General features: G+C 36.0%; 1 protein-coding gene across 4 annotated transcripts in view; it reads left to right on the plus strand.

Moving 5' to 3' along the window:
• Positions 1-23,879, plus strand: part of atrnl1a (attractin-like 1a) — a 302,814-nt gene that overhangs the window by 124,492 nt on the left and 154,443 nt on the right. For all 4 annotated transcript variants that reach the window (XR_009273862.1, XM_058795276.1, XM_058795278.1 and 1 more), the window contains 4 exons: positions 6,722-6,774; positions 14,727-14,821; positions 16,166-16,244; positions 17,095-17,252. Coding sequence is in view for 3 of the 4 variants with exons in the window: in XM_058795276.1 (XP_058651259.1) it covers positions 6,722-6,774; positions 14,727-14,821; positions 16,166-16,244; positions 17,095-17,252 (385 nt within the window). In the remaining variant the exon portion in view is untranslated. The remainder of the gene's footprint in view (positions 1-6,721; positions 6,775-14,726; positions 14,822-16,165; positions 16,245-17,094; positions 17,253-23,879) is intronic.

The raw sequence follows: 23,879 nt of genomic DNA on the forward strand, positions 1-23,879 counted from the left end.
GCTAGCACTTACATGTACGTTCACATCACCATGGGAACTGCTGAAGTGATTAAAGACAGTGACTCACCCAACCTGAACGATGATGGATGAGCATTTGAGACGCAGCCCGAGTGCTGAATCACATGTCTTTAAGCTCGTAACAGTGCATCAGCCTTCCTTCTGTGATGAAGGCATGTTCTCCATATGCTTCATGGCCTTCATCTCAATATGAATTACATTTTTAATCAGATTGCATGTAATAGTGATGATGAAACTTGCAGTATTTGTTGGACACACAGGTGGATCCATCTCAGACATGTAGACCTTGTCTACATGCAGATTTGTAAATCGATATGAAAACGTGTCTGCTCTGATTTTGGTTTGTATTTGGGTCTGGATATTTACATCTGGAGTTCTGGGCCTGAATGTTTATCTGTGCCCCATTTTATCTTCAGATGTGCCTGTTTGTGTGTTCAGTGAAATGAGCCGGGTAAGCTGGCCCAACAGCTGTGATTATGTGTGTTTTGAGGGACCGTTTCTCCTTCTTGCATTTGTCTCTGTTGATAACATGCTTTTAGCAGTTAGAGTACTGCAGTGTACCACACAGCCACAAAACCAGTGAACATGCATAATGTTTGTTCTATGAATTACGTATCTATGGTCCTATTGCTCTAAACTCTTACATTTCAACAGTTTTCTCATTTGTGTCTATTTTTATTTCCCCTGAAGAATTTTAAGAGACATGTCAGGTGTAAAATTGACATTTAATTGAAATCGAGAACTCTAGTTGGTATAATACATGACTAAATGTTGTAAAAGCAAAACACTGCACTCATATTTGCTTTAGTCCTTCCTTTGCTGCTATAACAGATTTTTCTCTTCTAAAAAAGTTTTCCACTAGATCTTTTAGATGTAGATGTATAGATACAGGAATTTGCTCCCATTTAGACACGTGTTTGCATGTTTAATTTCAGTCAGGCAAAAGCATTAATGTCTTCTTAAAATGACACGTAAACACTTTCCGACAGAAATTGTTAAAGCTACTCCAGTGTTGACAGTTCAGTGTTACATTCATTAAACACTAATAATCTCTTAAAAATAAAGGTTCCAAAAGGGGGTTTCTTCTATGAAGCTATGAACCATTTTTTAACAACTTTTTAGTGAACTGTTCTTAAAAGAACCATTTTTTCTAAATGTGGAGAACATCTTAATCTAAAGAAACTTTTTCCACTATAAATAGTCTTTTGTGCAGTAAAAAGGAAGAATGAGATGGGAAATGTTGAAATCTGACTCGATTGCAGCCTTGGCATGTTTGTGACGTTGATATCTTCTGAAAGTTGCTCTCTGAAATCTGAAACAGGAGACAAGTGTCCGTTTGCTCTCATTGCGCTGCCATTTAGAAGAAACAACTAATATCTTATTTGTTTTTTTGTTTTTCATATGGCTCTGTAGGGTCAGTCCATTTTTTTTTCAGTGCTATTTTGAAAGCAGTCAGCCCGACATGACAAGGAATTCAACTAGTGTTATATATAGAGAGATTGACAGAAAGTGAGTCTCTAAAATCTGTGAGACCGTGAACACCAAGGTCTCTTTCAAGGTTCTTCTCTTTGTTGCTTTGTGTTTGAAAGTGCGAGAGTCAGAGTGAGAGAGTGAGAAAATAAAATGAGAGAAAGACGGATCAAGAAAAAGACAGACTGAAGGGAGAAAGAGAGGGAGCTAGCAGGTGGCCCATGGCCTGTTTTAGCTTGTTTCCTGTAATGAGCTGAGCTGTCTGTTGTGCACGACGGGAGAGACGAAGATGTGGTACTCGTTTAGAGGACGGAAAGGTAGTGCTGTTGGAACAGTTCATAAAGACAGACTTCCTCTCGCCTGGATACTCCTAATATGGATGTTGCATTGGGCTGCTAACATTAGTGTGTTCCATATGTATGTGAGACAACACAGTAGATTTTAGGTTAGACTGTTAAATGCACCGTACAATTTTTACAAACCCTAGATATTTTCCAATAAAGGACAACCTGCATAATGAAAAATATTATATACACAAATGTTAAGAAAAGTAAAATCAGTAAGTGCTATCCTTTCACTAAGATATAGTCCTTGAAATGTATGTTGTTGTTATTAACATAAATTGTATTAACTCAAGAAGAAATATTCGGTAATTAACTAGGTTATGTATTCATTCTAATATGTTCATTTTGCAATGTTATTCTAAAGGCTCTATTCTCTTATTGTTTTTATCTTAGTGCAAAACAATGCTTTTAAAGCAGTGTTTAAAGATACTTAAACATAATAAATACTGTCAATATGCATTTTGAAGTATCACATCAGAAACGTGTGATGGAAACGCCAAATTTCGGGAAAAAACCCCACTTAATTCGTAAAAAATGTTTTTATGCTCGCTTGAGATGGTTTTTGACTTGTACGAAAAAAGAATTAATTTGAATAATGGGAGATGGACTAAATTCCTCCATACGCATCAAAAAGTCATGTGACTTCGCGCTATGGGACGGCGAAGAACATCTGAAATGTTGTTAAAGTCATTCTTAAATGCTAGAGCACTGTCTTACACGACTGCGTTCCTGAACAGCAGGCATCCACCTCTGAAAGCAATGGCTGCATTTATTGTGTTTCATCTATTACTTATAATAAAAGTAATTTATTATTTACAAAAATTATATTCACTGGCTTCTCCTACATTTCTTAGTGATATTTGGTGACAGTTTGACGATTTTGTTCCCTTTGAGTCGTTGGATGGAAACGGTGCTTATTTGCAAATGTTTTATGTGACATTCTAATTTTGCACATAAGATAAAATTCGCAACTTTGGATAAAAACCCAGTAATAGAGACAGTGCTGAAGATTTTTTAGTCGCTCCTTCTGTAGGTTACATGTTTTCACCAGTAGGTGGTGACAAGTGACTGTTTTTATGAGGGAGTCATTTGAATCAAAGATTCAACGGATTCTTTCAAAAACATTTGTTCAGGGACACTTGTGAATATTTTCATTGGCGGCGCAAAAGTAACAAGACTAGCTGGCAATACTACTATCTATCTATCTATCTATCTATCTATCTAGACTAGGTTTTCTCAAGACAACAACAAAGATTGTTTACAAACTTTACTCATCCAGTTATTATTGTTAGCATTATGTTTAATAAAATGCCATTTTTGGGGTTTTATACAGTAGCCTAGCAGCAGCAGTTTTCCATTCACCACACCTACACTCATCTTGATAATGTTTGTTTCATTTCAACTTAATATCTCTTTTTTGTAATGTCTCGAATTGTGTGTGTTTATGCGCTTTTGATCCACGAGGAAGCCGCTATTTAATTAGACAGGCCCTCCTGAGGAGTACTCAAGCGAGAACGCTTAAACCCTGCGAGCAACACTTGCGTATGCTTTTGTGAGACGCGCGCACACAAAGCTGTCTCAGTGTGAAATGTGGCACTTGGAGGATTTATCTGCTAATTCAGTCTCCTGCGAGCAGGCATCACACACATTCTGTTTATTTAGTCAGGATGAGGGCCTGTTACCGTGTGGCTAGAAGGATCAACACAGGGCAGTTAGCGCACCACTCTCTCCCTCACCTGCTTGTCGTCTTTCTTTCCTTCAAACTAAGAGAGCAGTAGGACTAGACAGATGACTAGAGGGCATGCCCACTGTCTGACACCTGCTGTTTTCATTTTCCATCCCCTTATTTGTTCTCTCAGTCCCTGTCTTATGTCTTTCTTTCACACTTTTTCTGGACCTCATGTTGTGCTGCACTGGGTGCACTTGCTTTAATCTGTTGGCCAACTGACTGATGCCATTCAACAGCAAGGAGGTCAGTAATACCTGGAGAAAGCTTAGCAATGTGTTAGCATTTCCATTCATCTCAATGGCATTTTCTCCGCTAGCTGGTGCAGGACACCTGCTGTTTTCAGACGTCATGTCGTTCCAAACCAGTATGACTTTCTTTCTTCTGTGGAACACAGAAAAAATATTCTGAAGAATGTTTGTAAACAAATGGTTTTGGATCCTTTTGACTTCAATTATATGGACAAAAAAGTCAATGGGAACCCAAAATGTTTGATTTCCAGAATACGTTCTTTTCTATTCCGCAGAAGAAAGGGAGTAATACTGGTTTGGAGTGACATGAGGGTCAGTAAGTGATGACAGAATTTTCATTTTTGGGTGAACTGTTCCTTTAATGACATAAAAATACAGGAAAATTGCCTTAACAGTAGGGTAATGTACGGCACAGAGCAGTGTAAAGCCAAGGAGGAGAAATATAAGTTTTAAAAGCAGGCAGAAGTTGAAAAGAATTAGAAATATTTGAACAATAATGAAATGTTTTGTTAATCGGAGCACAGTGTGAATGGTTGTCCCACTGTGCGTGGTGAACACTCAGCATTAAAAATGTTCCTCTGGAATAATATCATTTTATCGGAGCCCTGGAGAGGTCTGCCTTTCTTTTTATGCCCTCTTTTTATATCTGTTTTTGTCCTGAGGTGGTGTCATGCACGATTTTACCCTCCCGCAGAATTCTTTTCCCCTCAGAACCCAAAACAATTCTATTAGCTGAAAGATGTTTAATGGGTACTTTTTTCTAGTGCCTGATTTGAAATCCTGCAAAATTGCTTTATGGTGTGTTTTCTGAACTGTAACTGTAATTTGGCAATTGATGTCTATTAAGTTATGTCACATATTAACGATTTAAACATTTATTATGTTCTTTTTCCTTTGTTATCTTGGTAGATGACTAAATGACTAACCTACCCATAGATATTAATTCATAACTACACAATTGTTCAAAAGTTTGGTTTGGACAGTAAGGTTTAAAAATAAATAAATAATTAATACTTAAATTCAGCGCGGAGGCTTTGAATTGATCAAATTTGACAGTAGACAGTAAGACAGTGACATTTATACAGAAGATTTCTATTTCAAATAAATGTTGTTTTTTGAACTTTCTATTCATGAAATAATCCTGAAAAATAAACATGTATCACTGTCTCCACAAAAAATATTAAGTAGTAATAATAAGTGTTTCTTAATCACAAAATCAGCATATTATAATGATTTCTCAAGGATCATGTGACACTGAAGAAACAGCAGCTGAAAATTCAGCTTTGCCATCACAGGAATACATTGCATTTTAAAATATATGAAAATAGGAAAGTTATTTAAAATTGTAGTAATATTTTACGTTATTATTGTATTTGCTTTAATTATTTATAAAATCAGCCATCTTTTTTTTTTCTTCTTTCTACTATGATTTCAATGCAGTGCTCTTTCTCAGGCCCTCGGCCACTACTCCACTTCAAAGGGCAATTTGGTGATTAATCATGCGTGTTTGCCCTGCTGGTCCGTCCATCCATCTGTGTGTTTATTGAGCTCTGAATCCACACACATGAACTCACTGCTTCTGTAGCATGAGGTGAATAATAAACACTCAGTGTTTACATGCCAGTAATGTGTGTTTGCTTTAAACTGAACCAGACATGCCACTGTGTTTTTCACTCAGGCAGACTCTCTCGCCACGTCTGTCGTCCTCACAATCTCTTACAATCCTGACTGTATCAATGGATATCAAAAATGATCATTAAAAATAAATGTGCTTCACAAAAACTTATCACCTTTGTCCTGATAGTTTTCCTTTTGCACTATGAAAGCTTAAGTGTTACTCTAACCCTCTGTTTAAACCAATGCATGTTTCTCATATGCATAAAAAGTGTAGTTATGCTGTTATTCCATGTTTTTTGCTCATCTTTCTGATCCTGAGAGAGTCGGTGATAGTTTTGTGCTTTTGGCACAGCATGAAGGGTTTTGTTTGGTTTGTCAGTCTGAATTGATCAGAAGTGTGGTCTCATCCTCCTCTTCAGGCCTCAGAGGAGCGGGGCACCTGACGGCCCGTCCACTATAATCATCTCAAGCCCAGCTAAGAATATACTACCTGCAGCATAGGGAGAAATCACCATAAAAAATACAACCACACAGCCATTTATGGTCCCACAAACAAGAAACACTTGGTTCTGAGACAAAGCAGCAGAATAACTTAGTGTTTGATATCAACAAGTTTTGGTTCTTTGATATGGTATGTACACTACTATTAAAAAGTTTGGGTGGTAACATTTTTAATGTTTTTGAAAGTCTCTTATGCTCACAAAGACTGTATTGTTTTTTTTGTTTAGTTTTTTTAATTTAAAAATACAATCAAGGCAGTAATAGTGTAAACTGTTATTGTAATGGTTCTATTTGAATATATTTTAAAATGTAATTTATGCCTGTAATTACAAAGTTGAATTTTTAGCAGCCATTACTCCAGTCTTCAGTCTCGCATGATCCTTCAGAAATCATTGTAATATGCTGATTTGATGTAAAAAAAAATTTTTTTTTTAAAAAGTGGTACATTTTTTCCTTTGAATAGGATGTTCAAAATAATAGCATTTTTTTAAATAGAAATATTTTGTAACGTTGTTAATGTCTTTGCGATCACTTTTGGGTCATGTATCAATCAATAAATCAATCATATATATTTATTTATATATTTATTTTGGGCACAGCATATCTTAAAACATATTTTAAAATAATTTGTCTTGTTGTATAGCTATAGTAAATAATCACTGAATTTAAACAAATTTTTTTTATGAACTATTTCTCCGTTGATGGGTCAAAACTAGCTCTCAAATCTAGTTTGTTTGTGTACATTATGTGTAAACTAATTGTTGTTTTTTTTTTTTTTTTTTTTTTTAATGCAGATGTGATTCCGAAAATCGCTACCTTGGCAACCCACTTAGAGGAACATGTTACTGTAAGTAACCCTCACTGGTACTCTCTGCTTCTCTCTCACACACACACACACACACACAGTCATAGGTCTGGTGATATTGTTAATTATGTCTCGTCATTTTATAATGTTAATGTATTCTGTCTTTTTTCATGGACTTTCTCCAAAATTGCATCATTTTAGCAATCATCTTTGAATCAAGTCGATTCAAAATGTTTGATGTAAGAACCGTACAACAACAGAACAACAACACTAATCTAATGACACAGCCCTTAGGAAACTTAATGGCCAAATAAACAGCACATTAAAGTCATTGAAATAGTCACAATGTTGCTTAATTTTATGTAGCCAAAAAACAAACAAACATCACACACATATTTTGAGTATTCAGTATCTCATCCAGCACTCACACACATTACCTGTGTCAAAGCTACATTTCACCCTTGTACTTTCAAACTCCTCAATGTAAACATATACAGCACCTTCTGGAAGCGCAGCAGATGAAAGTGTTTCTTTCTAACCCCTCATCAGGACTCCATCACACAAGCATTTATCTGTTCTCTGCGGTATAATGCCACTTGTGTTCATCTTGGCTTCCGCGTGCTGTATCTTTATGTGTATGTGTGCATTGTGTGTGAGGGAATCTTATTTGTCGACCTTGTGCAAAGAGCATAGCCCAAAGTAATACGTGTGCTCATGGCTTCACCCACAGCTGAGATGTGTAGTTCACATGTTGCTTATTTGGAGAGTTTAAAAAAAGGTTTGGATCTCAGTACAGTTGTTTGTGGTGGATTTCACCTGGACTGGAAAATGATTAGGACAAAGTCTTTGAGGAGAATAATCATATATGCCCTTGAGTGAGGACATGAGGTTTTTGGAGTGTGACTTCCAGTTACCATTTCATTCTGCACATTTATTGATTTATTTTCAGAAAAATCTAAAGTTTTACCAATTGCAGATTAAACATCAAGAAAAGGTGACTTTCATTATTGTATCACAGTAGTGAGAATGATATTTGTTTTGCATTATTTTAATAGGAGTGTGTGGAGAAATCGTTTAATTGTTGGAAGTATTAAAAACTAGAACACCGAATCTTATTCAGAATCATTTTCAGCAGACATGGACATTCACTCATGTAATCTGTTATCCCACCTTAAGTAGGGGCTCCTGTTCCATTTTCAAAGAAGTGGAAGCGGCCAGCATGTCCTCAAGCCACAATCACTGATTCTGACTTAAAAGTGCCTCAGATAGAATCTGAAGGTCAGAAAGGGCAGTGGGCAAGCAGTCACGTTTGATTCACACCCCATACATCGGCTGCTTTAAAATGCAGTACAAATGTGTGGTAAGATACAGCATTTACGCTGTATGATTTGAAGTTTTTTTTTCCAGCTCTCATGTTCTTGAGTAACAGTAATGTTCACATGTCTACACAGCGTAAGCATTTAGCTGTTAAATATACACCAGGTCACTTTGGATGTAATAAATTAAAAGTGTTCATTGTGTTTTATAGGGTAAACAATTTTTCATTTTCTTATTTTATTTTACATTGTTTATTTTTGTATTTTACTTTACTTTTATTTTATTTTGTAATGAAAGTAACAGATATTTTAGACTGTTTTTACAGGTACTACTAATACATGTTCAGAATGTGCATCATTTACATGGTACAAAAGTTGTTTTTTTAGCACCCAATTATTTGCATTATTTATTTGTTTATTTATTTTTAATTAGGAATAGGAATTCAATGCCAAGTCCCTAGAGCACTGTTACCCTTACATTTTGTGAGCATGTGCACTGCCCACTGTGCCACAACTTAAATTGGTTATTATAGGATTACAAACAAAATTTTCGCAGTAATCCATGATGTTTATGTCAAAGCTGGCTGTGCTTTGTATTCTCTGTCTATCATAGAAAATCTCTGTCACACACACACACACACACACACACACAGTATAGATTTAGTTTACATTCAGAGCACTAGATGGCAGCCTAACAGCTCTAGTATTAGTCGAGTTGTCATGATTGACAGTTTAGAGCAGTCATAACTTCCTCATCTGTCCACAAAATAAAGAAAAAGATATACAGGAAATGACACGGCCACAGAACAGAAGCATCATCTTCAGGAGCAGCAGACATAGGCTCTCTTGAAAATGACTGGGAGCTCATCCACACAAACTTCGAGACAGCAGGAAATTAAACTCTACTCGGTACTAAAAAAAAAATAAAAAAACCCTGTTGTAAATCATTACTGTTGTCACTACAAGTCCCAGAAATTCCATCCCAGACCAGATCTGACCAACCAAACCAGGCGTACGTAAACAGCCCTCTAATGCCACCAATGAATTTTTTTTTTTAAACTAAGCTCCTTTTGATTACAGAGTCTCAGATAAACAGAGCACATCCAGACAGCCAATTTATTTTAATGGACGCAGAATCATCAGTAGGTGATCCATTCTGTTCCTAGCAATTTGTGTGACTGTTGCTTCTAAAAAAAATTTTATTTATTTTTTTGCTACCTTTTGGACATCTGAGGTTCATGTCACTTAACAGACATTTGTTATCTACTGCACTACAAGGGCAAAAGGTGTCTTATGGTGGAAAGGTTCTTAGTATTATGATTAATCAACACACATAGGAGATGACTGTGTGTCAGAAGCACGGGTGAGGGGTTTGAAGGCTTTTATGAGTAGATCAGACTCGCGTTCCCCTGTATATAGGAGGATTTATTACCAATGCATTATTTATAATTGACCTTCCCTCCAGTCCCTGCAGCACAATACTGTTATATCACTTCATGATTGATAGTGCACTGCATCATATCCTCCTGTGGTCAACAAATCCTTTCCAGCATCCCCCCTCTTTCCAACTGAAATGCAGCACGCATTAGAAAGCGGATTCCCATTGGATGTTCTGTTGTAAAATGCAGATAAATACACATCTGTGACTGAACATTCTATTTTGAAGGGTTAGTTCACCCAAAAAAAAGAAAATTCTTTCACCTTCATGTTGTCTCTTTCTTCTTCTGAATACAAAAGATGATAATTTGTAAAAATGTTTAAAAAATTTCTGTACATAAAATGAAAGTCAGTGGGGTCCAAAACAAAATTGGACCCCATTGACTTACACGGTTTGGAAACAAACTAACATACCAAAAACAAACATTATTGTTAATATTTTATAAACTACATCTGAATTTGCAAACCATAAGACCTGGGTTCACAAACAGTTTTGTCAGCTGAACCACTTTGATGTAAAATATTTTTTGAAGTACCACCTGAGATTTTAATTATATTTCAATAAATTAATGATAATAATAGTAATAACAATACTATGTTTATTATTATTATTATTGAGTTTTAACTTGGCAAAAAAACAGCAATATATTACTGTTATAGTCATACTGTAAAAAATAATATTTGATGATAACTAATACTAATTTAATTTTACACAACAAATTACAGTAGTAATAATTATCTTTCATGCTTCACTTTCAAATGTACAAACCCTTAAGCTTTTAGCATTTCAAGCCTCAAGCTTTTATTTTAACAGAATATTGGTGAAATGCTGTAAACTTCTGTCCACAATAATGTTATGCAAATGTAAAAATAAAGTAAACCTGGCACACGCTGCGTTCCCAAATGCACGTTAAACTCACAGCACATGCCGTAAGACATCTGATGTCAGTCATGGTTGGTTAAAATGACCTCTGTGGTATCCATGATTATATTACACTGGAGTTCAGATTAAAGCAACTGTTCTTCTTCATTTCATACTCCTTGTATGGTGTACTAAACGCTGAAGTGTACACTACAGCTGGCCTGCAATCTCTCTCACAGACACGCATAAACACACACTCACACACACACACACACACACACACACACACACACACACACACATACACTCATCCCAACAAACACAAGCAGCACCTCACACTCCCAGCATCCAGCTGTTATCTCTTACTAACGCTGCTCCCATCACTCTGTCACTATGGATTTCATCACACGTGTCCGGCCTTGAATATGTGGGGCGGACACACTCGCTAAATTTGACCAATTAAAGCCATGAAGTGAGGCTAGTCGGAGCGAGACAAGTCTAACTCCCCAAGGGAACGTCAGTGACATTTACCCACTGAGTGGGATTGATGTTTACGCTTCGTCTTTGTAACAGGCTAATTCAACCAGCCTTGAACACACTAATGTCTGTTATCACAAGGAGAAAAATCAAGGGCCACCAAATATGATAATAGCAATGATGACGATAAATGCAGCTCACTTGTAACGGTAATTGAATGTGTCCTTCACTAACGCAACGGATAGCTGTATATTACAGTTTGACCTCCAGTGTCATTAGGTCATATTGCAATGGCCATATACATGATGATGAATGTGGTGCAGTCAAAACTCTCATCAAATCATTCTCTTTGTTTGACTAGAAGTCATATTTATGATGTTATATCAAATTCTAATAGTACAGAGCAGTGCTGGACCGTAATAAATACATTTTTTGTCCTTAATTACTTTTTGACTGTAATTTTAGAGCACCATTAGAGTCCCTTCCCTTCCCTTCCCTTGCGAAATTGTGACGATTTTTACAGATGTTACTGTTTTTGATAATGAACATAAATTTACATCTACTGCTGTCAACTCAAGCTATACTGCCAAATGTCCATTTCTAAGATGTAATGCAATATAATTGTAAATCTAATATTATTATTATTATTGCAGCCTGCACTGCAAACTGTGCTGAAGATATGTGTCATCAAAGTCAGGTACATGCAAACTAAAAATTTATAAATCAATTTTTCTATTAAGATATTATTTTGTTAAGCAAAATGACTGGAAAAGAGTAAAGAATTAAAAAATGTGAAGTGTTTGTCGTGTTCTGACCATAAAGAGTAGTTTAAAACCACAATTAATGGTCTTGTTTCTACAGCTTTCACTAAAGGCAAAAATCTGCTTTTAAAGAAATAAAGATCTGAAATGTATCGTGATAATCATCAATATCGACTGATATGAAAATTATATTGTCCAGCTCTATTTATGTCTGATACACTGATCAACAGCTAACTTCCCTCAGCCTGAATCAAAGCCATAACTACTGTTTTAAACAAATACCCAATGAGTGTCCCACCAGCCAGACAGACACTACCAGACACCCTCAGGCCCCTCATCAAAAACTAATCAGGCATTCTGCCTAGACTGCTAAATACTTTCAGTCAGGCTGTTTTGTGCTTGTGCACAAAGGCACTTTTATTTGGACATCTAAGGGCCTATCTTATTTTCTTAAGATAATTGTATTGGCTGTAAGCCTTAGATGTAGATATATTCTCCTATCAAGACAATGTTACAGTGTATGAGGGTGAATTAGGATTTTTATTTCTTCATTGTATTTTGGTCACGCTGATGATATGGAGAGAAAATTGATTTGAAGATACATCTGTGATGTTATCAATCCAGAACCTCTAATGTCAATTGATTCTTTCTATTTATGCCTCTTTAAAATATAATAAGTGCTTTCAAATGAAGTCCCTGCAGATAGTCAGTGATAATGGAGATATTGGTTGATAGTGTGTCCAGATTATTTGTCACACTAGAAATATAATAGTCAAGTTAAGAACATTCAAGTTGTGTACTGCACAATTTGGCAGAATAGAAAAATTGCATATCATGCATGCACAGTGCATAATGCATAATTCCAGACATGCAAAATTTGTATAATTTAGATCATATTTTGTATTTTGATACACATGAGCAAAAACACATACAGCATACCTGTTAAATAATTTGTAAACATGAACATCTGACCTTGTATTATCAGGTATTGTTAGCTAAATCTTGTGCTTTTGTTATGCATACATGGTTGTCTACAGTGTAAAACATTAATTTCAGCTTATTGCATTCACAAGGACCATGTGTATATTTAGCTTCTTATTTAAGGGCAGTGTGCTTCCTGCTTCTAAAAAAGATGACTCCAGATGTCCCTAACTCTCCGCTGTTCTCATTACCGCCAGCAAGGTGTTCCAAAATTGAGGATGATAACGTTTATGGTAGAAGACATTAAATAAAATACCTAGATCCCATTTGCCAGGGATGGCTTTCTGTTATTGCTTCATTTCAGACCTCTGAACCTGGAAATGAAATGTGTTCTGCAGGATATTTAGGGGAAAATATACTTTGGCTTGATGAGACTGTTATTTGAGATTCCTGTAATAGCTTTATTGAATTATGTATTGTAAATAAATGTGTGTATTTCATAACCAAAGCACGTCACAAGACAACAATGATGTTGTCGGTTGTAATCAGAACATCCTCTTTTGGCTTCTTATGTATGTTTTGTTTTATTAGATGATGGTGAAAATATTCCAGAGTTCAAGAAAGGTTAATAACCTCATATGTTAATAATTTCATTCCTCTGAAATAGAATAGCAGCACATGTTTTCATACAATTTCACTAGATTAAATTACCACAAAATAACCACATTATTTAGTGTTCCCTTTTCTCTCAATGGAACATTTGATTTACTGGCTAAATTTGTGCAATTATTTGGCTTCAGAATGCAATTATTTGGCTTCAGAATGCAAAATGTTGGAAGTAGTGAAAATATTTCATAGTATTGTTATTTATGTTCGTTTAATTTTTGCATTGTACTTGATTAACTCTTGACACACATTCACTCACGCGCACATACACATGCAGTCATGCAAGCGAACACAGATGCACACTCAAAAATATTAATATCATAACAGCAGGAGGTCTAAAAGAGTGGGCAATAAATAGCTCTAAGTGTCCTCTCAAGCACATAGGCATAACTACATGTATATCCTACAACCCAAAACAGCCTGTTGGTCTCCCTTTTAGATTTTCCACTCTTATTTTCCCTTCATGGGATGGAAAAACTCTCTGAAATATACCAAAGACCCTTATGGGATAAACATAGCTTTGCTGTGTACCTGGGGCAAGAATAAGGAAAGAAAGAGAGTGAGAACCAACAATAATCTCTCTATTTGTGTGACAGTGGAGGGTACTGAGTGGTCAGAGGAAGAGATAAGCTCAAGACGGCCGCTTTGATCTGATCTGCGGTAATTCTCCATCTCTCTGTGGTTGCGGAATGAACACGGCTATTTGTTGAAGCTAATATCCTTTAGTTTCGGTCGCTTCATGTGAACATCTCCCAATCTGCTATGGTTTAATGTGAATTTGTTACGTCATGCACGGATATGTTGAGATAAACATCTCGTGAACAAGGCCTGGAAGTTTTTCTTGGATTAGTGTGGGGTCAGAAACGGTTTGATTTGTTTAGTTAGTTTGCAATTGCTCATTTAAGGTCTAAAGTTTGAAGGGCTGGTGATGTGTTCTCAAAGTCATGATGAGTTAGATAAGCAATAAATTTAAATATAATCACAAAAACACTACTATTTTTTTAATGGGGGAAAAAACCCTAAATTACTCATTGTTGAGTTTTCCTAATCTATAAAAGGTTCTGTCGATTTTGGAAAGGTCATAAATGATAACTAGAATCCAGTGAAAGCTTTTTCATCTTTTTGTGCAATAATGTCAATGACAGTTCAGTGTTTTCTTCCCTCGGCAGAGTTGATATTAATTTTGACCCGCTGGACAATCAAATCAATCCTCAGCCTTCCTCTGTCCGTTGCTATTTAATCATATGCCGTCTTCGCAATTGAATCGGACAAGGTGACCTTTAGTTGCTCGTGCAGATGTGAGCTGTCAAAAAGTCCTTCATATCACAACTGCTTCTCTCTCCCATCGAGAGTTTGTATTTTACTTTGAAGAATAGCTGTGATTGCCATGATGTTGTGATTTCAACATGATGTGAACATGAAGAATTTTTGCCAAGCAATCACTTTCATAATGTTAACAAATCTCATGATTTTTATGCTGAAACAATTTGACGTATAAATCCAATTTGACGTATGAATACAATTTATGTGTTTTTTTTTTCTCTGCCTCACTAGATAATCTTCTGATAGATTACCAGTTTACTTTTAGTCTGCTTCAAGAGGACGATCAGCACTACACGGCCATTAACTTCATGGCGACTCCAGAAGAGGTCAGTGAATTTGCATCGTGTTCACAAACAAAATGGTTTAGAATGGTTTGTATTTGATTTTGAACTTGGTGTATTCCCCCCAAAAAAAACATTTTTGCAACACCCAAATTTGTGTCCTATAATGGTGTAAATTGAGATTTTCCTGTGGCAAGCTGTTTTTTTGTGCACACTTAGCACAAAATTATGTGGCATAACACAATTACAGGCAGAGAGTTGATCGTTACAACACTTTTATGTGGAGCAGGATTTTAAAACAATCACATTTCATTTAATAAATGATTAAGAAAATTAAATGATATTTTAAAGACATGTGATATTATAACCCATTGTTCTAAATCTAACCCTTGTGCTGTATGTGGCGTGACTGGCCTTTTAAAATTTGTATTTTTAAAGCAACTAGTTGACAAAATTTGAATCCAATATTTGGGAATAATGTAGCATGAGACATTTTTAAGTAATATTTGCAGCCCGACATTTTTGACTGGGAGCATCACAGGTGTAACAATTTGGGAAAATAATCCACCAAAAGTACAAAAATGATAATTTTTAAGTTAAAGGGTTACTCCACCCCAAAATGAAAATTTTGTCATTAATCACTTACCCCCATGTCGTTCCAAACCAGTAAAAGCTTTGCTCGTCTTCGGAACACAACAATTGTGTTATATTAAACACAATATAATATAAATTATATTAAATTGTGTTCCGAAGACGAACAAAGCTTTTACGGGTTTGGAACGACATGAGGGTAAGTGATTAATGACAAAATGTTCATTTTGGGGTGGAGTATCCCTTTAAGTTTTAGTCTAATTTGATAATATTATCAAATACTTTTGTGAAAAGATGACTGGAGCACAACATGATGGTTAAAAAGAAGTCCACATTTAATACAGTAAAAAATACTTTTTAATTACCTTCTAATTATATTTGTCAATATTTAGTTTAAGGGAAGTAGGGAGTGTGACGCCATTTCTTTTATATATATATATATATATATATATATATATATATATATATATATATATATTGTTTGTTCTATGTTTTGAGTTAAGGGAGTTAGGAAAGTTGTGTTGTATATTTTTTCTTTTGTTTTATTTTGGTTAGGGAATTTAGGGTTTATTAAAACTAGTTGTTGTGTTTGTTATTTTGGCCTTGTCCACTCCTGAATTTGTCCCCTTTGTTATAATTGGTTTTGTATTCCTTATAAATTTGTTAATAAATGTACTTTTTGTTTGATGCTATCTTGGGAGTGAGTGCACATTTCATTTATGTTATGGCTGACCCTAGGCAATCGTAACATATCACAGCTATTTAAATATTTTATTTTTCATTTTATTTGTATTCCAGACCAATAAGAACCTCGATATGTCAATTAATGCATCCAACAATTTCAACCTCAACATAACATGGTCTATCGGCTCAACAGGTAAAGTATTCATGCTATTGTATTTCATGTATATGAAAATAAAATGAAATCCCAAAAGAAAGAGTTACTTTGTAAAATAGATCTGACTGGTATACGATGAATCCGTTTGTCAGGGCATTCATAAAGTGCTTTTTGATTTCAATTAAGATAAATAGACAGTGCTCTTGCACAGGCAAATGCCTAAGCTAAATAGTTTTTCATTTTGTTGCTGTTGAATAAACCTCTATGGCATGCAGATATGTAGAGAAGTGTTATAGATTTCCCTATAGACAGAGATAAAGCACACTCCCAATGGTCACTAGAATAGTGTTTGACTGTAAGAGTCATTGTCATATGACAAGTGTGAGAGCATATTTATAGCAGTATTTAAGACTGAACTCAAAAGAGTGGTTAATGGAAGAGTCACATTTTGAATTGTGATGAATTGCTAATAAGTCAAATAAATCAGTTTTCATTCTGTCGTACTTAATGGAACAGCCTCTGAATGGGTCATCTGGGAATCATCAGTATAGACTGACTGATGTTCATGTTCATTTGTGGTTTGATATTTACTGTATTATGATAGATCATGTATTCACTATTAACCATTTAATCTGTTCAGATGTTTTGAGAAGCAGCAAGAAGCTTGACGTTTGTAGGCTTTTTTTCATGATACTTTCTCTATTGATCCTGTTGGTATTCAAGTGGAGCTCCTTACAATGGCTTTATTCAGATGCATTATTCAGATGTTTTATAGTTGAAGGGTTGATCAGAATGTTATGCCATATTTAATCTTGCAGAGGGTTTTGTATGCAGGCGTGGTTGTTGGCTGATGTGCACTTTGCTGATGCTGTGTTTTGTGTCCCTGCAGCGGGTACGATCTCCGGGGAGGAATTCCCCATAGTGTCCAAGACTAACATGAAAGAGTACAGAGACAGCTTCTCCTGTGAGACATTCTCCTTCCTTGCAAATCCCAACATCACTTTCCATGTATATGTCAGCAACTTTTCATGGCCAATCAAAATACAGGTAAGATCAGCTGCCAGGTGTACGTTTAATTTAGTCCAGTCCAAAGCAGCCTTTTCTTATTTATCAAGTGCAGGGGTTTAACAAAATAATATGAACACCTGGGAAATAGGCGGTACTTCATTATTAAGGTGTTTTACCACCATTTGTCTTTAATACAGCTTCCATCCTTTGTATAATTTTTCATACAACTTTTAAAGAGTCTATTTTTCAATGTTGTCTATCAAAACGTCTGCCAGTTGCTTCAGAGATGTTGGATGAGGGAATCAGCTTCTCACTTTTCTCTCCAAAGTTGCCCACAGTGGTTTAATAATATACATTTCAGGTGATTTGTCTGGCCAAGGCAGATGTTTAAGTTCATCTTGGTGCTTCAACTGTCCAGATTTTATGATCATAACACAATCTTTTTTTGCATTTTAGCATTGATGACTATGGTTTAAGTTTTAGCTCTTTCATGCATGTTGGCTTTGTGAAGATAATCACCATGTTTGTTTTTTCACTGTTGCCTACACAAATCATATGAATCCCTGTAATAATAGGTGTTGACATTATTTTGTCCAACCCCCAAAAAGGATGAAAATCTGGACTATTGATTTATGTGCATACAGTGCATATAAAAATGTTACTATTTTTATACAAAACGGCTTAGTAGAAATACATGCATAAAAGGATTTTGTTTTTAAATAGTTAAAAAAAGTTTAAGCTCCAACCCTTTTCTTGAAGCTAATATGACATCTTGTTACATGCCAAACTGTTGACGGATGAGCTTTTTATTTTGATATATATCATAAATGATAAAGTTGTAAAATGATTAAATTTTTGTTCAGATTTTCTGACTTTGATCAAAACAATACCTTCATCACAATGGACCACAACAACAAATTACTGTAAATATCATCCATGAAATTTGTTTTTGATTTCAAGTCAGGCTCTCTAAGCCCTCGTGTCTAAATAGGGCATCAAGCATAAACCATTATGAAGTGTGTTATGCAAAAATAATATGTTTAATGATCCATGAGTCCGCTTCTGCTCATCAGTTATTTTGGAGTGCTTTAGAAAATCACTGACAAACTACAAAATATCTTCATTCTCTTAGTATCCTCATCGAAGAAAACTATTCTTAAATACTTGTGCTTTTTAATGTCCATTGCATTCTGAGCTTAGATTATTCTGAGAAATCTATTTTAACTCGTAAAACTTCATATCTTTGAGGTCATGTTTGTTATTGTCTGTGTGAAAGAAAAAAATGGGTTTGTTTTAATAAACTGATGTGCCTTTTCACAGCCTGAAAATATCAGGGAATTTTAGGCCTGCAAAAGACACTGGTGAATTCTTGAAAGGTCATGTCAGTGTGTATGTTGAATATACATATTTCTAGTTCTGAAATATTCTATTGCATTAGATTTCAGTATTAAAGACTTGGAATGGAAATACACTACTGTTCAAAAGTTTGGGGGTCTGTAAAGGTTTTTTTTTTTTTTTAATGTAGTTTATTCCTGTGATGGCAAAGCTGAATATTCAGCATCATTACTCCAGTCTTCAGTGTCACATGATCCTTCAGAAATCATTCTAATATGCTGATTTGCTGCTCAAGTAACATTTCTTATTATTATCATTGTTGAAAACAGCTGTTAATATTTTTGTGAAAACCATAATGCTTTTTTCAGGATTTTTTGTTGAATAGAAAGTTCAGAAGAACAGCATTTATTTGAAATCTTTTTGATAAATGTAATGCTTTTTTTGCTGAATGAAATTAAATATTTTATTTAAATGGGAATTCTTACTGACCCCAAACATTTAAATGGTATATCCGTCAAAAAGTTTACCCTACTTTTCCATTCCCACTCTACTTGAGATATTAAATGTGAAGGTTTTGGTCAGAACAGGTGGTGCTGCTTGTAATCAGGCCGCTGAGTAAGCCAACAACAGCAACCCTCAGTCAGATCCTGCTGTGCCCTGCGTGAGAGTGCAACTGCACTGTGGCCTGTTAGTATCAGCCATGTATTGATTGTGGCTGTAAATCATTCCCATTAATGCAGTTTTACCTTAGACACATATAGATGAGATAGTAACACGAGCCCTTAATTGTTCTCATCAGGAACCCAGTAACACAGTCATCTATAGACTTATCTAAGTAACCTGAGAAGAACCGCTTCTCCGGCACTGACCTTCATCACATCTGATGGACATCCAGTCAAACTGCTTTCAAAATAAAATCATTCATCCCTCCGATTTATTGGCCTATTTGGTGCATAAAGAGAAAATAATATTTCCTCCTGCCAGCCGCAGTGAGAGATGTTGCATCTTCCTTTTAAATGACTCTTTTATCGACTAGAGAAAGAGATGAAACTGCTGCCGCTCTCAGCTATAGCACAATGTCTTTCAGTATTTGCTTATGAAAAGCTCATTTTGTTCATACAAAGTGATACTGAAAGATTGACACAATGCCTAATGCTCTGAATGTGCTTTCTATTACTCTCTCTGTGTCTCATGGCCCATGTGCGCTCAGCCTGTCAGTGAAGGTTATGCGTGGTCGTGGAGTGTCTAATACAACAGAGTATTTTATGTAGTCTGGGTTAATCGTGTAGGTCAAGGCTGTAGTGACCCTTCCACAGGCTATGTGCAGAGACACACGCAGGCAGAAGCGACTGTAAGAGATGTGTCGCTGTCACCCTGTGGCTGAAGAGAGCTGCTGACATACGAGTGATTGCTATCACAGTTGGAGTTGTGCGCTGCATTCATCACCCTCAGTTTTCACTTTTCTGCTGCCTGCAGTCACTCTCTTCAGTCACTCACTCCTCTTCCACTCTCTTTATCTCTTTCATGTCAGACACTGGCAGAGATTCTCCATTTATGACAGATCTCACCCCATGCTCAGTCTGAAAGAGCTGATCATACCAGTTGAATCAAATAAGCAGATGCATAAGTGCTTAGTCTCAGTTCTTTTTTAAAAAAGTATTAAAAAAAGTTAAATTAATAAGAAATTTGTGGTTTTATTCAGCAAGGATGTATTAAATTAAAAATAACAGTAAAGATATTTTAGTTTAAAAAGATTTCTATTTCAAATAAATGCTGTTCTTTTTAAATATTTATTAAAGAATCCTGAAAAAAAAACACGGTTTCCTCAAAAATATGAAGCAGCACAACAGTTTTCAATGGAAGCCTGTTTCCGCCACTGAATAAAAAAAACATTATTACGACTTTTTATCTTTTTATCTCACAATTGTGAGTTATGAAGTCAGAATTGTGATATATAGACTTACAATTGTGAGGAAAAAAATGTCAGAATTGTGAAATAGAAAGTCGCAATTACCTTTTTTAAATTGTTTATTCAGTGGTGGAAATGGGCTTCCATAGTTTTCAACATTGATAATAATAAGAAATATTTATAGATCATTAAATCATCATATTGAATGATTTCTGAAGGATCATGTGACACTGAAGATCAGAGTAGTGACTGCTGAAAATTCAGTTCTACCATCACAGGTATAAATGATTTTTGAAATATATGCAAATAGAAAACATTTTTTGATTTGAAATTTTAACACCGTTTCACACAGTGCTACTGTTTTACTGTATGTTTGATCAAAATAGCATAAGAGATTTCCTTCAATCTTACGGACTCCATTATATTATTTTATATTATATTCTTTTTTTGCATTTAATGTTTGAATTATATTTTTTTTTTTATTATTTAAAACAAAAATGTTTTACGCAAAAAGTAAAAATATTCACATACATTTCACGTGATATCCTCATACATTTCTGAACCTGATAATTACAGACAATTTTTTTAATAAACAATGCAGTAATTTAGTAACTACAAAAAAATTTAGATTAATCACATATTAGTATCTCTTATATATATTGTCTCTTCCTATTAATCATGATTCTGTGCTCATGGTTTAACATTACCTGGTCATCAGGTTTAATCCAGATCAAATAAGCCCAGTCTTTCAGACTCATTAATGAGTAACAGTAGGAGAATCAGGATAGTCATGTGCAAAGGAGACTGCTCGGCTTGGGAAAGGCTACCCCAGTGATGAAAGCATTTCCTGCCCTCGCTCTGCTCCCCAGGGTTATCGCCCCAGTCTTAGGATGACATCAGCTTAGAGCTGAGGGCTGGTTAGGGGGCAGAGCATGGGGGGATTTGCCTATCCTACTGGAACAGACATATATTTAGTTTGTCACTGTGGTCCTGTACCTCACCCCTCCGGTATTTTTCAGACCATATCCACAATGGGCTGCTCTTATATATACTGTATATATATTAGGGGTGTCAACGTTAACGCGTTAACGCATGCGATTAATCAAAAAATTGTAACGCGTTAATAATTAATCGCTTGATAAGGTATGACCCCAACTTCTTCCCGTCATCGCAGCGCGGAAAGTTATCTGTCATTGTGTGATGAGGGTACAGCACCAGTGTTGCCAGGGTAACGGCACAAGTGGGCTATTTTGAAAATACAAAATCACGGGAAAAATTACAGAGCCGTTTGGGCTACTTTTTTAATGTACCGCGGCCGCCCAAAGTGTATATAGACAAATAGAAATTAAAAAGATCCTTTTACTAATGTGTATTATACTTGGAATGTATCCCTGGCAACTTAAGAACGGGGAGGCGGTTGTAACATCAAACAACGTGAGTTTCAGCAGAGCAGCAGAAATAAACATGACAACAGCCACTATAGATTATATAAGATAATAAACACACGATTACGATAGGATATGGTCTGTATGTGATTTTTTTTTTAGTTTAATGTACACATCTGAAATGCTAATTTGTGCAGCGATATAAAAGGCTATAAATAGCATAATTAACAACAGTAAACGACCAAATTTCACATGTGATCGCAAAAGGAAGTTATTACAAACACTCGATGGTGGTTTGAAGTGAGTTCTGAGTAAAAGTGTACTATTAATCTCATAAATTGTCTTATGAAGCATGATGATAATATTACCTCTTCATAATGCATTTTGTCATAATACTTCACGTAAGGTCGCAAAAAATGTTTTGTTGTATTTATTTAGAAAGACTTTTGATAATAGTTGGGTAAATGTATACTGGGATTGAAGCGATGTGGCTTGGTAAACGTTTTATTGCCAGTTTAAAGGCTGATAATGGCTGAATAAAAACAAAAGAATAATGATAAAAGAATAATAAGGATTATGTCTCATACCTAGCGGAAGTGTGAAAGGTTCTGTTTCCTTAAACTAGTTTGTCATGCATTTCTTTATTTCAACACATTTACAGGTAAATCCTAGTATTTTAAATTTGCGATTAATCATGATTAATCACAGTCCATTTTTTAATCGATTGACAGCACTAATATATATATGTAAGACTGTTTAATCAATTAATTTCAAATCAAAAAGTGTTTATAATTCTCTAACAATAAGCCACAATACTTATTCTGACTTATATCTGACTGGTAGCTTTCAGTGTTGTATGGCCATTTTGTCGCAGCCATTCTGGACCTAGGAATGGAGGGTGATTTGATTTTCTCTACACACACGTCACTTATTTTCCCAAGTCCGGTGGACATCATTAAATAGAATGCCTTTGCTAATCTCATTTCTGACAGACAGTTTGTGGTCTACCTCAGCCTCTGTCCAACTCAGACATCTGAGCGAGTCTCTTTGGATAAAGGGAAAATTGAAACGGTTAGCCAGAAACACAGTGGTGCCATATCTCTTGATAGCTTTATCACAGCAGATTGGCTTTCATGGGGTTGAAAGAGGATAGGTAAAGCTAAGTGCTCAGTGCTCCTGAATACGAGAAGGCCATGACAGCAGAGATTACTTCATATGCTGCATCTGTTCTCACTCGCTCTCTCATTCATATTACCCATGTAGTGAATGGTCCACAGTTCCCTATCTGTCGGTCACTATGAGTTATGTCGTGACGACATAGGGGATTTACTTGGAAGCCCCAATCATCTCTGACTTAAGAGAAAACGGCAATGAATATTGGCTAGTGGATTTTGCATACCTGCGCCACTCCCCGTGCACACGGGTATAAATAGGCGGCAGGTGCATCCACTCATTAGATTTTTGCTTTGGAGCCGAGTGGATGAACATGTTGATCTCCACAAAAAGCCATTCATCATATGTCTGGAAGCTGTTCTGTTTGGCGTTACGGTGCGAACAACGGTGTCCCTGTCTGCAGCGATTCCCCTGGACACTTCAACTAAAAGAGCAGATTTCCTAAAAGAGCAAATCACGGTCGGGTCGCGTCTTTTTAAAGACGCTGTTCCGGCCGTGTCCTCTTGGTTGCAATCGTTTCCTATCCTCCGTCCACGGCCACGATCGTTGTCATTAAAATGCACGGGGTAGTACCAACCCGAGGTTGATGCAGAAACTGCGCTCGGTGACTGACCATGTCCTATCGTGCCGTTGGAGCCACTTGCACGGCGTCTGGAGGCGTGGCTTGCGCTGCCCAGCCCGTCTCGCTGGCTCACGCGCACGATTTGACTCGGCTACGCGATTCAGTTCGCCAGGCGACCTCCTAAGTTCAGCGGCGTTCTCAAGACTTCAGTGGTAGCTCAGAACGCTCCTGTCTTGCGCAAGGAGATTGCTGTCCTCCTGGCAAAGGATGCAATCGAGCCGGTCCCTCCAGCCGAGATGATG

The sequence above is a fragment of the Onychostoma macrolepis genome, chromosome 13 (assembly GCF_012432095.1).
Source record: "Onychostoma macrolepis isolate SWU-2019 chromosome 13, ASM1243209v1, whole genome shotgun sequence".
In the NCBI taxonomy this organism is placed as follows: Eukaryota; Metazoa; Chordata; class Actinopteri; order Cypriniformes; family Cyprinidae; genus Onychostoma; species Onychostoma macrolepis.